This window comes from Sphaeramia orbicularis, chromosome 15, assembly GCF_902148855.1.
Source record: "Sphaeramia orbicularis chromosome 15, fSphaOr1.1, whole genome shotgun sequence".
NCBI lineage: Eukaryota > Metazoa > Chordata > Actinopteri > Kurtiformes > Apogonidae > Sphaeramia > Sphaeramia orbicularis.
In genome coordinates this window covers 19,213,586-19,231,431 of record NC_043971.1, presented here as the reverse complement: position 1 = coordinate 19,231,431, position 17,846 = coordinate 19,213,586, and the positions used below count along the sequence as shown (strand labels likewise).

Sequence of the window (17,846 nt, the reverse complement as noted above, 5' to 3'; positions counted from 1 at the left end):
GAGGTAGGATGACAGCTGGATGTGTTGGTTTTAGTGTATATTCAGGTAGTTGCTGGCCTTGCTGTTGTTTTTTTTTGGGACGCATAATGTTGTTGAACTTAGACCTGACCTGCTGAATCAATCCCAGATCATAACACTGCCCACAAGCTTGTACTGTAGGCACTAGGCATGGGTAATCACTTGAATCCACTTCTTCACACCCTGGTGGACCATCACTCCAGACCAGGGTCATTCTGGACGCATCAGACCACATGACCTTTTGCACTGAAACACAGTCCAATTTTTATTCTCTATCAAAACTAATGTTTTTTAAGAAAGAAAAGCTACTCACTGCACCAGTTTAAGGGTTAAAGAACCTGTTGTAGCTGAAACATATTTTATTATTAACTGCAGTAACTATCCAGTGGAACAATTGAACCTATTTCTTCCGTTAAATCTAAGTAAGGACTTTTTTTTTTCTTGCCTGTGCATATTTGTATATTAGATTTGCCACTTCAGCAGCACCAGTTAGTGTGAAAGGTGGTTTAATAAAATCCTGACATCACTTCAGGACCAATGGGCAGAACAACAGCACCTATAAATGACAGATAATGGCCTTTGCAAAAACATTTAGCATACACCTCAGTTTGAAGAACTCTGAACAGTTTGTTCTTCTAAAATTGCAGTAAGATGAGTAGAGATATATCCTTACCTTATTCCTCACATACAGCTGCGGAAAAAATTATTAGACCACCCTTGTTTTCTTCAATTTCTTGTTCATTTTAATGCCTGGTACAACTAAAGGTACATTTGTTTGGACAAATATAATGATAACAATAAAAAAAAAAAAGGCTCATAAGAGTTTAATTTAAGAGCTGATATCTATGGTTTTCTTGATAATCAAAATCACTTTAGTTCTTACATCAATAGCTATGGCATTTTACTGCCAAAAACAGTGCTTTTAGGCCTTCCATGTTTTCTTTTGTCTGTTTCAGTCATATGATACACACAGGAGTTAATACTTGATTGCATAACCATTGTTTTTGATGACTTTTGATAGTCTAATAATTTTTTCCATGACTGTATTAGTCTATGATATGGCCAATTATATATTTTTTTCCTCTATTTCAGTTGGGATCTCTATGAACTTATTTGTTATTAAACTTTTTTTGAATCTGATTCATCACATGGTTCATGAAATTTCCATAAAAGCTATGTTTTGACGCAGCTTCTTCACTGTACATAACAATGACCAAATCAATGTGACTGCCTTTATAGTTCACACAACATTTTCTGTAGCACAGAAACAGACTAACAAATGTGTTCACACACCTCAGAGGTTGGAGGTCAGGGTTACGGTCAGCTGGTCAGAGTATCCAGTACTGATTGCATAACCACTGTTTTTGATGAGTTTTGGTGGTCTAATAATTTTTTCCGTGCCTGTATAATAGAACTTTTGCTCTCCTTTCCCATATCATCCATTTGTCTGTTTCATGTCTGTGCTTTCCATTACTTGTGAGGAAAGCTCCCGGGCTTCGATTGACTCATCTCCGTCCAGGAACACACATCTACATACATGTACGCTATATGCCTCTGTTTTTCTGTTTATACACGTGCTAGAGTGAGAGTCGAGTCCTACGTGACATCTATGTTAATACTAGTGCTTGCTGGGGGTAGCAAAGCGTATTATGGCATGCACATACATTAGGGCTCCTGCCAGCGCTGTTTATTCGCTTGTAATGTGTTGCATTTTGTCTTCCTGGCAGACCCAAGGCTCAAGCCTGACTGGTTGTATTCATTTCTCTGTGTTGTCTGTCCTGGCGCACTCGACTTTACATTATTACAACATAGAACAGCCCTTGTCAGTGCACTCTGTCTTGTTTATTGCTGTTGTTGTATGAATGGCTGGTTACAGTGTTTTGGCGTTTTCATAATTTCTCTTGAGTTGAAGGTTTAAATGCTCCTTTATGGGAACAGAAACTTTTAAGGGCCTCTAAAACACATTTAAAGTCGATTATATTATAGCAAAAACGTTGAGCAACCAATCTGAGAGTTTTGTTTTAAATGAGGAAACCCATTGAAGGTTTGATACTGGCAATATTATGTAGATGGTAAATGGCACTTGTTGTGAGAGGAAATGAGAGGAAAATAATATAACTGTCTTCTGTTTAGGCTCTAATAGCTTCATCATTTATCTCCAAAGAATTACCTTCTTATCATACGGCGCACAAGTTACTCAGTTAATGTGTTTTAAAGACTGATTAACACCATCTTGCATCAAATATAAATGTTTTGCTATTGATAATCCCCATGAAATCCAAGACCAAGCAAAAGAATTTCTCAAAATTGAAAGAGCAGCATTGAAACTCCAAGATATGAAGAAGAGGATGAGATAGAGGAGGCAAAGGAGGAGGAGGGCTGATGTTGGATGCTTCAGGTGCTTTGGGATGCACTGTCGTAATTTAGTCTTTAAAATTAATCTGCCCAGTGACCACATTACCCAGTGAGGTGACATAAAAACTGAAGTGGTTCCAGTTCATTTTTGTTTTTCTGCTCCACAATTAAACTGTCTGCAAATACTGTAAGTATTTTAGGTTTCACTCCATAAAGACACGAACTGCTTCCACATTAATTTGTCTCTACATCTAACCATTCCTAAGTAATTTATCTCCATTCATTATAATATTATGCTTTGCATTTGCATTTTTCAGTGAAAATCCGGCACTTTCTTGTATTTAACTGACTGGAAATGTAGATAAATTCAAAGATTATATTAACCCATAAAGACCCAGTGCTACTTTTAGGTCAGATCCCAAATGACTTTTCTCTATATTTAACCTTTCCTAAGTGATTTTTCATAATTTATTATAATATCATGTTCTGTATTTTGTGTTTTTCCAGCAAAAATCAGGAATTTTCCTTTATTTAATTCACTGATCATGTAAATGTTCATAAAAGCTCAAATTATAGTTGAGTTATTATATCAGAAATGAAGAAAACGGAAGAAAAAGTGACTTTTTTTAGCAAAGATATCATTAACTGAAAATAAACTAAGTGTCTCCATCCACTGTCATTGATCAGCCTCCTTGGGTTTTACTAGTGAATCAATGTGGTAGAAGATGACGGTGTTTCCATGTTTACCACAGAGCCTCTGACTGTCCAAATGGGTCATATCTGATGACCATGAAAGGATGACAAACTGCATTTTACACCAGTTATTTACATGGATTGATGGGATTAGTGGTTCAGAAGTTGTTTAACAGTCTAGATCAGCAGATACCTTTGGTTGCTGGTGGCTGTTTGGGTCCTTATTCACTGCAAAAATCCAAATCTTACCAAGTGTATTTTTCTCATTTCTAGTCAAACTATCTCATCACACTTAAAATAAGACATAATCACCTAAAATACACTTGGTAAGATTTGGATTTTTGTAGCGTGGTTTAAAAGACTTAAGAAAACCCAACTTTTTCAGCAAAGTACATAATTAACTAAATGTAAAAACAAGTGTCTACCACCACATTCTTTGTCAAACAGCATTGGTTTAATGGGTAATTCAGTGTTATGATGTGTTTCCATGTTCAGTGTCTTTGAACATCCAAATAGATCATAACTGATGATGAAAAGCTAAGAAACTAGTTATTTAAATATATTGATAGAATTATCAGTTTAGAGATTATAAAGCATATTAGATCAGTAGATGCTTTTAGCTGCTTTGAGAGTTAACTAGTAGGGAATCTCGAAGGATGCAGACCTCTGATTTAGTCCACTCTGCATCGTCTTATACAATATTATTAAAGCTGCGCAAGACTTTCGTCACCAATTTTTCATCAAACCTGTCAAATCCCAGTCATAGCCTAAGTATCACGAATCCGTCAGTCTTTCTGTGATTACTCACCTGAATCTCTTCCCTCACAGTGAACAATTTTGAAGTGCCATCCACCATAAACAAACCATGTGTTTACAAACAGAGCCGGGAGGTAACTCAGGCATCTTTGGAATTTTGTCACGACATGCATTGTGGGAAGTGGAGGTTTGCGCAGTGGCAGCACATCCATATGATATTATATGGCTGCAACAAACACGATGCGGAAATGGCTGAAACGCTGAAACGGCTGGAGGGAAGCGAAGCGCTGTTTCTGCGTCATGTTTGTTGTAGCTGCCAGGCAGAGCTCCACTTGCTCTGCTTCCGTGTTTCTGTCGTTTCCACGTCGTGTTTGTTGCATCCATATAATATCATATGGTTGTACTGCCGCTGCTAGGCGGCTGCAAGAGCCTCCACTTCCCTCAAAGCACATCGCGACAAAGTTCCGAAGATGCCCAAATTACCTACTGGCTCCGTTAGTAAACAAATGGTTTGTTTATGGTGGATGGCACTTCAAAATTGTTCACTGTGAGGGCGGAGATTCAGGTGAGTAATCACAGAAAGACTTACGGATTCATGATTCTTAGGCTATGACTGAGGTTTTACTGATTTGATGAAAAATTGGTGACGAAAGTCTGCTGCATCTTTAAACCACAAACAAACCACAAACTATGAATTTTTCCTCACTTTAAGAAATGTATTTTTAAAAAAATGCCAATATTAATACTTAAACATGCTGTTTTTTCACAGTGTCTTAGTGAATTGAAATGATAAAACCCTATTCAACTATTTCTTTACCATCTCTTTCTGTCCATTCATGACTGCATAACTCTCTTCTTCTCTGCATGAGTGAAAAGGATGCAGAATGAGCAGGAGAAAGGTTGGTAATTCAGTAACAAGAACAGAAAATATATACAAAAGTGACATTTCTGCTTGTTTTGTTAGTTTTGTACAACCACAGCTTGTAAGGAACACACAAAAATGACAGGCTTTCTGCAGCCCATGTAGCCTAATCTTTATCTTAGGCTACCAGGAATCTTAAAATTCGCCAAATTCTTGTGAACATAACAGCAGAGATGGCAGCTTGTCCTCTTCTCTATATATCAGTAGACTTACAGGCAGTGAACCGCAGGAGGGAATTCAAAGATGTCTACTTTCTTCATGGTATCTAAACTTTACTCTGTAGACTATTTCAATGTCAGGGATATTACTTGTTTCACTGACATTTTCGATTTATTTCCTGTGAGGTTATACAGTGCCAAATAAGCAGACCTTCAGACAGTGGCTTCTGTTATTGTACTTTAGAAAAATCACAGCCCATTACTGAAGTGAAAGACATTAGTTCAGAAGTTCTATTCAATTCACTTTCATTTATATATCACCGATTGGGAAATGCCTTGAGATGATAATGTATTACAAAGTTAGATCAAGACATTAAAAGGCTATAGAGAAGAAACCTACAAAGAATCCCCCAGGAGCAAGGCCTCATGCATGAATATAAGTGTGGTTTCTGTAATAATACCTCTTGAAGCTCATCAAGAGAATGCCAAGAGTGTGCAAAACAGTCATCAGAGCTAAGGGTGGCTACTTTGAAGAAACTAGAATATAAGAGATGTTTTCAGTTATTTCACACTTTTTTGTTAAGTACATAATTCCACATGTGTTCATTCATAGTTTTGATGCTTCAGTGAGAATCTACAATGTAAATAGTCATGAAAATAAAGAAAATGCAAAGAATGAGAAGGTGTGTCCAAACTTTTGGCCTGTACTGTACATGCATGTAGACAACTGAGTAATCTGCTTTCTCGTAATTGGATAAATACTGTTACCTAATTAAGCATATCAGATTATACTGTTTACATGATCACTTTGGAGTGGTCATGTGTGAGTATTGGTGTGCATGAAAATGGACTCTGTTAAATGAGTTTGAATCCTGTTTTGAATAGAGTCTGTTTTACAGGCCTTGTGTCTTTAGTATTGAAGAATCAATAAATCACTGATAATGAACTAAACCGATAAAAGTATGGATACAATCCTAACAATATCACAGAACAGCACTAAATTCACCTAATCCTTTCCTATGAAAGCACCTCAAGTCCCATCCTTTTTTATGGATCTGCTGTGTAAGTGTTTTGTTCTTGGCTCTTCACCTAATCAATGCAGGAGTTTTTGTGTTAATCCTTCTTATAGATGTATAGACCGACGGATAAACAAAAGTGAGGAGGTAAATATATTGTACAACTAGCATGTTGACTTGTGGGGGTTCAATGGGTTCTAGATGTGGTGGTTTTTATGCTGTTGTGTATTCGTGCATGCTATACCACATTTGTCCAGCAGTCACTGCCAAAACGTTCTGGCCATAGCAACATGATTGTGAAGCTATAGTATTCCAAAATTACGAATATCTCCCAAAATACTGGTCCTATCAACTTGCTGTTTGTGCTAGTCTCTTCCTTGGCCAGAAGTACATACAGAAGTACATATGCCAAACTGCAGCTGTGGACTCTTCCTGGATTTTGTGTGAATCCCCGGACACACACGCATACACACAGAGGCCACTTGGCTTTTATAATATAGATGATGATTATCCAGGAGTCACCTGTTCACATGTCTGTGCAGATGCCCTATTGGTCAGGCAGTGTGCGAGTGTGTGATTGTTTTTCATGTTTCATATTTTACTTACATACAGCTGGTTATGTGCACTTCTGCCCATACAGTTGGACTAAAATACTTCTACCTCTTCTCATGAAATGATTGTGTTATGATTTATTCCTGATAGATAAAGTGTAACTGGGACTTAGTATGTAATCATTGCACCTGGTCAGAGGTGATTACTGATGTGTATAAATAGGAATAAAAAGAGGAATGTGTCTGAAATCAAAATTATTCCAACTTTATTCACAACTTTCTATTACCTGACGATCCTGATGAAGGCACTGATCAAAACGTGCTGGTCTACATTAAAGTAAAATAAAATGTTTCTATAACAAGTGCTGATGGAGTTCTCGACCTGTAGCAAGTTATTTCTTTATCCATGTACCTTTGAAGTTAGTAAACTTGTGCTAGGCTGTAAATATTATACAGAATGAGTTCCACATTTTAACCTTCAGATCTTACTTTTGGTCCTGTCCATTAGTCAAAAAAATAAATTAATTAATCACAAAGCCAAAGTGAAGACCTGTAAACTGTATTTTTCTTCTTTTTTTTCTTGTTCCCATGGCAGGCTAAGTGATGGGCTTTAATATCCAGAAGATAAATACAAGTAAATTACCGCATTAAACTTGGAGGATAATCTTGGTTTTATCTAAAATAGTCCACATTTCCTAATTTATCCTGCAATCCCCAAATGGTCCAGTCAGTCTGTAGCGTATCCATATTAGCAGTTTGTTGTAAATGAATCATGCTGTTGTGCCTTTGCATGAAGCTTAGTTTATCTCGTTGTGCTCGGTGTTGAGTTGATTTTACGGCATGGCACTTTGTGAAGATTATCTTCATCTCCCTCTTCCTCTTCGGATGAGCGCGTATTGATTTTTCAGATCTCCCGTGAAATTAAAATCCAACCAGGAACTTCACTGGTGATTGATCATGTTACACCAGAGCAGAGGACTGCTGCAGATGGACAAATGGGGATTTAGAGTTTATCTTATTGGCCAAGTTCACAATTAAACACACACACACACACACACACACACACACATACTGGTTAGTGTGGGCTTTGGGGACCAAATTTCTAATCATCACTTGTGGGGACTACCCTTTCTAGAGGTGCTAGAGGAATGAAAAAAATTAGGTATACTGCCCCCTGCACAGTTAGCTCATACACAGCTTCAAAACACTGAAATGATGAAGTCATGTTACAACCATGCTATATGGGGACCCTGGGAATATCAGACTAACATGTTGCTTGGGGACAAAATTTACATATCATTTGCATAATTTTGCATAATTCACACACATTCCTATGTGACGAGAGGGGACCATGCTAACATAACAAAGCTAACCTTTATTTGATATTATCCACAGGTTATTGTAGTGTAATTATGAGAAGATGTAAGTACAGCCACTTCTGACATTCACTGCACAGTGAATTCTTCAACCCCTTTCATTACCATACATATAAGAATCCTAATCCTAGAATACAGAAATTTTACCTCTGTGAAAAACGTTGGTATTGTTGTTGCAGTTATAATATTGATGTCACAATCACGAAATAAATGATCTTTCTGATTACTTGATTGTTTGCTTATTTTCATTGTTTTTTTTTTTTCTCGTTTTGTTTTTATCAGTTCAACAATTTCTGTAAAGCACTGTGAGGGGACTTTGTTATGATATTGAGCTCTATAAATAAAATGAAATTGAATTAAAATTAAATTGAATTCTTCAATAACATTTAGATTTTCTGAAATCAGGACCTGAACTCATTTTGAAGGTGTATGTGAATTCTTTAATAAATTCAATGAAACAGCTTCAAGATGTTCATGCACATCTGCACAGCTGTCACTCATTCACATCAAATGTCAGAAACAAGTAAACAATGCAAGAACTTGGTAAATCAACTTGCCGATGTAACTGTAAACTGTAGCAGCATCTATATGCATTTAACACTTCAGCATCACATGAAATCCTGTGTTTGCTGAGAAACCTGTAAATAAAGGGGGAAAAAAATCTGGATACAATACCTGTTTACTCAAACTGTTTTTCACTTCTAAACATAACTTTTCCAGGCCTGCCAGTTCAAGTTTTTTTAAGGTTGAAACTCAGTTCTGAAAACATTTAACATGGACACTAGTAAAACAAATAACCTATAAGTAAACCATGTCTAAACTGCATAATCATGTGCTTATAATCTTCTTTCTATTTAAACTGTGTTTTTCTTTTGTAGGCATTAATACGGTTGTACACATAAAATTTTACAGCCTTCCAGTCGCGGTTTTTGAGAGCCTCCGGTTCAGCCTCTAAACATTTCACACAGTCGCTCTTAGCCGGCACGATACCAGACGTGATGAAGCGAGTCATATGTGTTTCAACAGCTTTGACTTCCAGCTGCTGCCAGGATCTCCTTTTCTGCGGAGTTTTTCCTGCAAATTAACACAACAATATGTCAATAAAAACATAATCAGCATGTGAGCTTTGATTTTGAGGTTTTGTTTTTTTTTTCAATCAAGCTTCAGCATGGCACAACTTGACATGATGTGAGTGCACCCTTAATAATGAGAAGGGTGTCAGCCTGATGGCAGTGATGCAATGGTACTCTGGAAAATACCAAACTGCACAGGTAAAAGTCTGCCCCCACAAGTTAATGTTCAATGTGTGGTGTGCCTCCACAACAGTGACTGGGGGGACTTGGCTTTAGAACTCATGAAGGTTCAAGTCGCTCCACTGTCACAACTCAGCTGTGCAGAAACTACACATGGAGCGGAGATACGGCCACAGCTTGTACCCCTCTCTCTCTCTCTCCCCCTCTCTCTTTTTCTCTCTCTCTCCCTCTCCCTTTCTCTCCCTCTCTCTAGACATGCATGTGAGCGTGCAGTGCAGGGAATCCCACCCCTCTGTGAGAGACAGCGAACAGAGAAGCGGCTTTAGACTCAACACACATTCAATACCGTGACACGCTATTACAAGGAAATGCATACAGTAGATATACCGCGGTTTTCTTTTACATCCCTATGCAGAACAGGAATTTATTTATTTTTAAAATAAACTGAAAGCACACTTTTTTCAACGAGGCAAAAAAGGCAGGGGCTCAAGCTCCCTTTGGGCCTTATGTGTGCACGTGTCCATTTTATACGACTGTATACAAGTAAAGGAATAAGAAAGGGTTCTATTGTTTAGTACAGAGAGGGTTATTTTATTCAGTACACTGATAGAATTTGTTCCTACTGTGAAATTCAGTTTTTGCTGACAAGCAAAATAAAAACATAATTTTGGGAGAAAAAAACTGTTCTCTTTATACTCAAAACATGTATCGAAACTGAACCAAAACTGTGGCCCAAAAACCAAGGTACGGACCGAACCGTGAGCTACCTGTACTATGCTACCATCTACATAAGTGAAATTATGGCTGCAGTGAGTAAAGGCTAACATTTCATGGAGGGAGGTAAAAAAAAAAAAAAAATCTGATCATAATTATTCAGTCATTACCTGTCTTAATTATTAGCCAAGTGACAAACCAAAGATGGCTTTATGCTAACAACTTAGATTGTATCAGAAAAAAATGAACTTGTGTTTGCCGTTCACCTTTAGAAGAAGGTCTCACAGCACTGACTCCAGAGGATACCTCTTCCTCTGGTGGTAGCGGTCTGGGTCTCTTGTGTGGTGGTAAGACTACATTCTCCTCCTGGGGTGGAAGAGTCTCCTCTGCTGATAGTTCTATGGACAAAAAACATTTTAGGATACAAACCAGACATTCACTGCGGTATAAACTGCACAATAGTTTTTCTTCTTGCTTTTGTGGCTTAATGCTGCATTTGTAGTGGGTTAATGTTGGATATTGATAATACATCAATAATGTAATAATTATAAATTAAATTATTAATCTAATACAAGTAGGTTTGAACCTGCTCTTCTGTGAAGCTTCCTGAAATGACATCCATTATGAATTTGTGCTATACAAAATGAGATTGATTGAATCACTGTGAGATTGCTAATTGCACTGTATTTCTTGTTTTATTTTTTTATTGTATTTATTGTTGTTTTATACAGAAGAAATGAAGTTGCTATATGACGTAGTTCATGTAGGTGTGGGTGAATAGTGACAGAACTAATACAAATCCAATCATTATTCAGAAAAGGCCAATACCACTGATCAATAAAGTATCTTATAGGGAACACACACATCAGTTTATTATCAAGTTGAAAGCTTTAAAGTTTAGTGACTTAGTCCACTTTAAAACAACACCATTTTTGTTCAAAATAAAAAAAAATCTGTTGCCTGTTCATATTCAGAGCTTGTTTAAAATACAGGAAAGTGTTGATAATTTCAGAGGAAGCCATGTGTTCAACAAACCTTATGTTAGAACTGTCATGTCGGCTTCCAGACAGTGTCTGGATCTTGTCTGTCTTGTCTGTCTTTTCTGTTTTGTCTGTCATTTCCTGTTTTATTTTGTTAAGTTTCCCTCGTGTGTCGTGTCTGGTGTTTTTACTTCCTCTCCTTGATTGTTCCTCCTGTGCCTGATTGTCTTCCTGCCCTCTTGTGTATTTAAACCGTGTCTTGCCCTCTGTCTTTGCCAGTTTGTTTGCTACTCTGTGTGCTTACTTACCAGCGTTCCTTGGATCCTGTCTGTCTGCCCGTTTTGCCTATCGACAACCAATTCTGCCTGTTCCTGTTCTGCCTGCTCGTCTGTTGTGACCTGGTTCATTTACCCGACTTCTGATTCTGCCTACTCCCTTTGATACCTCAGCCTCCAACGTTACCTGTGTGTTTTGATCCTCGCCTGGATTACTGACCGTGAGCTTAGCCTGCTCCTCATGTCTCGTTGCCTTCTGTTTTGCTTACCCGTGTATGACCTGGTCTGTTCACTGACATCCCTTTGTTTTGCCCTAGTCGGGTTGCTGTTGGGATTACTTCAGCTCGGCTGTGCTGACCGTCCGCTGACCCCGCTCACAGCCCGGACGACGAGTCCAGAAACCAATGCCTTCACAGACGTGTTAATTATTCTGTGTTGTGCTTTATTCCCTGTGATTGTGTTAAATAAACACTCTCAACCTTACGTCAGTTTGCTGGTCTTGCATTTGGGTTCTGGCTTTGTACTCAGTCCGTTACAAGAACAAATATGAACACATTTAGTCTGTGTGTTGGAGGAAATGTTTGGAACAAGTTCAGTCCTGAGTTCAAAGACTGTGCAACGGTATTTATGTTTAAAAGAAATGTCATGAAAATATATGAAGAATGTGAATGTTCATTTTTCCATGACTCAAACTATTTAATTGTTCAGTATTTTGTGGGCTCTATTGTTACTAGTCAAAAGGCATTGGTATCTATTTTATATCATTTGTTTGGTGATGTGAATAGGGGGGTCAGCAGAACAAGCTTAGGCTTCAGCCTATTCCTTTTCAGACTCTTTCATTTTTCAAACATTGTATCTTGCACAATGTCTAATGCTTAAAATGTCTGAATAAACACAATTAAACTGAAATGAACTGATCTAATGATTGCAAAATCATCTAAATCATCATTTATGTAAAATTATTGAAATTCATGATCACAAATGCTTAAATACTGACAGTGGGTCTAGTTACTGTGATTGCATTGTGTAGTGGGCAGTGGAATAACTATTGGTTTCTTTGCGGTGACTGCTGACTGAGATAAGGGATGAGATTAAATAAATCCATGAAGTTAGCCTGGTCTGGAGCAGGCTAGCTCCACAGAATATATCTCCATGGTAACTTATGTCAGAACATATCCCGGCTGAGCCAGGATAACCAACAAATCCCATCTTAATCCCTTATCCTAGTTTTTGTGCAACAGGCCCCGGATTCAAATGATCAGCCTATCATCAAGGTCTGCAGAAGCCTGATAACGACCGTCAAGTGTGTTGGAAGAGGGAAACATCTAAAACATGCAGGATAGTAGCTCTTGAGAACCAGGGTTGGTGACCCCTGGTTTACAATAAATACCTTTATCAGGGAGTGAATGGTCTCCTTCCTCTCTGTTCACATCGTCCTCATCAGTTTCCAGAGCCTTTTCTGTGGGACACAAACCATCTTTGGTTTACAAACATTTTCAAACATAAAAGATGGGTTAAACAGATTTGATAGACAATGTAAAACAAAACATGCCATTTGGACCGATCATGATTTCATCCAAGTTCTTGCCATGGAACTCTGCTAATCTTCCTTGCTCGAGTGCCATTAGAACTTTGCTGATCTTTGCAAGTTGCAGAGTCTTCTCAGGGAGTCGATAGAACTGACGGTGGATTCTAATATCATGACCGAGAAAGTTTGCCAGCTGGTCCATCTCGGTGTCGGTCATGTTTAGCACCGTTGAAAGGGTGGCAGCATGTTTCCGCAGTTTGGTGGATGTTAGTGACTTGGGACATTTTGCACCACACACTTTAGCAAAGTTACGCATGCAGTCTGAACCACGGAAATGTGACATTGCTGCAGGTCGTGCAAACATGTACAGGTTGTCCTTGAGAACCCCACAAGCCTCTCTCTGCTTCACAAGGAGTTCTAATGCAGACAGCATCTTAGGAGTCAAGAGAACAGGAACCGGTCTGCCTCGCTTTCCCCTGATGATTATCCTTGAAAAATGCCGGCACAGTGCTTTTTCCACTTCAGAGAGTGCCCAGTCCACATCCTCATGTGGATCAGTTGTGTCCCTGGACAGAAATGCAGATAAAGGCATGCTTGCAACTTCTCCTTCTCTGCGTCGGTTAAAGAGGATGGTCTGTGTTAAACATACTTTGGCCAAGTCTGCCCAGGCCTTCGTAGAGGGATTTTCAGACAGCACACTGGTATACTCGTCCTGCATTTGACTGAGAAACTGATGCATTTTTTGAACATCCTCTGTAAAGGGCATGAGAGCTGGCACATTCCACTTTTTTTCAGCAATGTTCCTAAGGGCTGTTGCAGATATCAGCTCATTCCACTTCTCACTGTGGACCTCTTGAAATTGAGTGGCATTCCTTACTAGGTCATCATTGTTTGACATCAAACCCTGAGCTTTTAGGAGTTTGCTGACTTTAACTAAGGCATTCCCTATTTTATTTGCCAGTGATGGAATCATGAACTTGTTAGTTTCACTGTCAAAGCCACACATTTTCTTGACTGCTTTCACCATCTCCAAGTAATTCTTTGGATGTATGAAGTCCTCCATTTTTTTTAAAGCAGTTACTGTCTTTGCAGCATGGATCAGCCTTCCCAATTCCCGCATCTTCTCTCGGACATGCTGTTGATTCTTGGCTGACATCCCACCTTTATTCAACAGGTGCTGCCCAACATCAATGATGACATGATCATTTTTGATGATCTCTGTGATTGGATCGGGAACCATGGCACTGATTACTCCCCACAGCTGTTTAGACATGTGTGAAGGCACAGGTCCTGTGTATATGCACATGGACTGAACACGGTTCTTTCCTGGTTTCAGGGTGGCTGATGCAGGTCTGACCTGACAGCATCGCATGTGTCTCCACAGGACCCTTCTTTTGAAAAGACCTTGGCAGTATGCACAGTGCATGAAATTGTCTCCTTTGACTTCGTCGGTTGGTCGTTTGAATGGCACGAGTTCACCCTTTCCTGACTCCATAACAGTAGCATTGTGAGCGTAGTTGCCTTTGTTGCGAATGTAGTCAAGCTGTTTCTTCCTCTCCGCAGAACTCTTTGGAAAGCTCAGTGCTTTGGCCACTTCTGATACATTATTGTGTGCACTCTCTAGATGCCTTGCCATCTTAGCATAAGGTTTGCTGCAATACAAACAGTAATGTCTCTTGTTATAAACTCTGTGGCCATCTTTCTTTTGGGAAACACCAACAACTACAGTGTCCATCATGTCCTGACTTGAGCAGGGTGTCTCTGCTCCAGTGACTTCAGGTGTTATGCTGTTGCTGTCAAAGGTTCCATCGTCAAGTGTTGTGCTGTCACAGACTGGAGGACTCATTGAACCAGGGTTACTCAAAACAGGAAGGGTCCGTTTTGGAACTAGTGAGAGGCTAACATCGCTGTCTTCACTTTCTGAAGTAGTATCTGGGACATACTCATCAACACTCACTGACACATCAGTCAATGAGGAATCAAATAGCTCATCGGAGAATTCAGGAATTTTTTCTTTCATCTGAAAATACAAAAACAAAAACACACATAAGACTAATGCAAATGAATGTACAAAACTGAAAGTCCAATCAGATCATTTAAAAACCCACAATGATCTCGAAACTAATAAAAAAAATACCCTACCATTATACTTTTTGTCCGTCGTAATCTTGGAACAAAAGTCTCATCTTCATTTTGGCAACCTGTTTTAATCTGCAAATAGTAAGATCAAAGTCATTACACTATTTAATTGACAAAAAAAGAAAATCTCAATCTGACACCGTATAGTTTTTAATAAAATAGATTTAAATTACTATGACATAAGTAGAAGTGTACTGTTAGCATTATTCTTGCATACTCTTTAAACATACAGTCAATGTTCATATAAATCTCAGATATCTAAGGCTACGTTCAGACAGCAGGTCTTAATTTAACAATTCGGATTTTTTGGTGAAATCCAATTTTTGTGTGCTTCTTCATATTACACATTAAATGCAACTTCGATCAGTCTTGAGTATGGACTGAATGCGACACTTAAGTGACCCGCATATGCAAAAGAGGCCCCGAAGTAATTAGGAATGAGGAAATATGTCATATCATGTGACATATCTGTAAGGCTTACAAGCTATCAGTTGGTATGGGCAACAGCATAGTACCAACGTGGATGAAAGAGCCGTATAAATTAAGATTTAAATTTTTAAAAAAATTAATAAGGCATTGGCAAAAGCAAGGGGTCCCTACTGAGAGAAGCTCAACACCACTGCTAAGCAAAGGTATTTGGAAAACATCAGAAATATGAAGGATACAGAATCCTACGAGCGACCGGTGTTCACCAGTAATGCCTGGTCCCTGCTACCCTGGACCTACACGCAGTTACAGAACTGTCTTGTTTTTGGCATAGGTTACTACACAGTGGAAGAAGTCCAAAGCCTCCAGTCCCTTTGACAGCTGTGAGCAGTTTTGCTGTGGCTGGGTTCAAGGTTTGGAGATCTACAAGTCCTATGACTGAAAACACTGTGTCAAAGGTCAGCCCGTGAATGCATTAAACTAGTCGGAAACTCAAAATAATGTACCTCTGGATCTGTACGTTTGCTGTGTCAATCACAGGGGTCGGATAAATGTGACCTGTCCGTTCAAACTGAAGTCACATCGCAAAATATCACATACATATCGGATTTAGGACCACATATGAAAATGTCCTGGGTTGGATTTTTAAAAAAAAGTCAGATTAGTGCTGTTCAAACTGGTCACATATGTGCAAAAAAATCGGATTTGGGCCATATTTGCCTGCAGTCTGAACACAGCCTAGCTTGAACGTAGTTTGGTTACACAGCTTCTAATGACACATACACATTAGGGGTGTTGTGGCGACATTGTTACCATCCCCCCACAGGGACATACTGTATTTAGTAAAAACCAAAGGCCTGATAACTGATTATTTATTCTGCCAATTCTACAAATATAAGACTTCCACATACAGTACATTGAACTCTACGGCAGGGCTTTGATATTCTTCACACACAGTTTCTAATGACACACACACATTAGGTGTGTTGTGGGGACCACATGGCCTAAAATGAAATCCATATTTTCAAAAATATGCATCTACCTGCTGGTCAGGGTTCTCTGGGCCTGAAGGTTGGTCCATTTGAGTGTCATCCTCTTGAGCAGAGCTGGACACTTCTTCAGTACCAACAGCTGCTGCTGTTCCTGTGGTCTGTAAACATGTTATTAATAAATCAATGATAATGTGTGTAAATTCTGTTCATTCAAATGGGGTAACTAAAATGTCTCATATACATACATACACTTATTTATTTATTTATTTAGAATTGTAAGTAAACAAAGACAAACAATAATTCAGAGAGAAAAATCTCCACAATCAAGTTTTTCCAGAGACCGAAGAACTGGGTCTGTTAATACACATATATGTATAAAACACAAATAATGGGGACATTTAACACAACATGTTAATGTTCCTTGTGAGGACTCAAATGTCTCTGGTTTACCAAATAATTTACACACCATTTCTAATCAAACACACATGTTAGATGTGTTGTGGGGACGTCGTAACTAGTCCATAAAATGGACATTTTCATTGAAAAATAAAGTCCCTGTAAAGGCAATTATTTATTCTCACTATCATACAAGATTCAGATGTTAACATACAATAGATCTAACTCTTTTAAAGTGCTTTGATATTGTTTACACACAGCTTCTAATGACACATACACGTTAGGTGTGTTGTGGGGACCACATAGCCTAAAATGAAATCCATATTTTCAAAAATATGCATCTACCTGCTGGTCAGGGTTCTCTGGGCCTGAAGGTTGGTCCATTTGAGTGTCATCCTCTTGAGCAGAGCTGGACACTTCTTCAGTACCAACAGCTGCTGCTGTTCCTGTGGTCTGTAAACATGTTATTAATAAATCAATGATAATGTGTGTAAATTCTGTTCATTCAAATGGGGTAACTAAAATGTCTCATATACATACATACACTTATTTATTTATTTATTTAGAATTGTAAGTAAACAAAGACAAACAATAATTCAGAGAGAAAAATCTCCACAATCAAGTTTTTCCAGAGACCGAAGAACTGGGTCTGTTAATACACATATATGTATAAAACACAAATAATGGGGACATTTAACACAACATGTTAATGTTCCTTGTGAGGACTCAAATGTCTCTGGTTTACCAAATAATTTACACACCATTTCTAATCAAACACACATGTTAGATGTGTTGTGGGGACGTCGTAACTAGTCCATAAAATGGACATTTTCATTGAAAAATAAAGTCCCTGTAAAGGCAATTATTTATTCTCACTATCATACAAGATTCAGATGTTAACATACAATAGATCTAACTCTTTTAAAGTGCTTTGATATTGTTTACACACAGCTTCTAATGACACATACACGTTAGGTGTGTTGTGGGGACCACATAGCCTAAAATGAAATCCATATTTTCAAAAATATGCATCTACCTGCTGGTCAGGGTTCTCTGGGCCTGAAGGTTGGTCCATTTGAGTGTCATCCCATTGAGCAGAGCTGGACACTTCATCAATAACAACAGCTGCTGCTGTTCCTGTGGTCTGTAAACATGTTATATGTAAATTAATGACAATGTAAAAAAAAAAGTATGGAATTTAAAATTTGACTAAGAATAATACCTCACAAATATATGTTGATTTTTAAACAAGCAGAGAGTTTTCAGTTTTTCAGGAGACCATAGAACTGGGTCTGTTG

The 17,846-nt window shown here is 38.4% G+C and overlaps 1 protein-coding gene across 1 annotated transcript; it reads right to left on the bottom strand.

Annotated features, from left to right (window-relative positions):
- Positions 1-8,363: 8,363 nt before the first annotated feature.
- LOC115434595 (uncharacterized) lies at positions 8,364-17,626 on the bottom strand. Its single transcript, XM_030156631.1, has 8 exons — positions 17,585-17,626; positions 16,894-17,001; positions 16,203-16,310; positions 14,738-14,806; positions 12,620-14,615; positions 12,458-12,526; positions 10,079-10,210; positions 8,364-8,919 (listed from the first exon to the last, which is right to left on the bottom strand). The coding sequence occupies exons 1-8, from the start codon at positions 17,621-17,623 to the stop codon at positions 8,696-8,698; spliced, it is 2,745 nt and encodes a 914-aa protein (XP_030012491.1). The 5' UTR covers positions 17,624-17,626; the 3' UTR covers positions 8,364-8,695.
- Positions 17,627-17,846: the final 220 nt, after the last annotated feature.

What these genes read in the sequence shown, in the direction of transcription:
- LOC115434595 (XM_030156631.1), bottom strand. Translation starts at nt 17,623, where the DNA reads ATGGACCAACCTTCAGGCCCAGAGAACCCTGACCAGCAG. An exon ending in CAGAGAACCCTGACCAGCAG is followed by an intron (nt 16,311 to 16,893) that starts GTAGATGCATAT and finishes ACATGTTTACAG; the next exon opens with ACCACAGGAACAGCAGCAGC. An exon ending in AATCATGATCGGTCCAAATG is followed by an intron (nt 12,527 to 12,619) that starts GCATGTTTTGTT and finishes TGTGTCCCACAG; the next exon opens with AAAAGGCTCTGGAAACTGAT.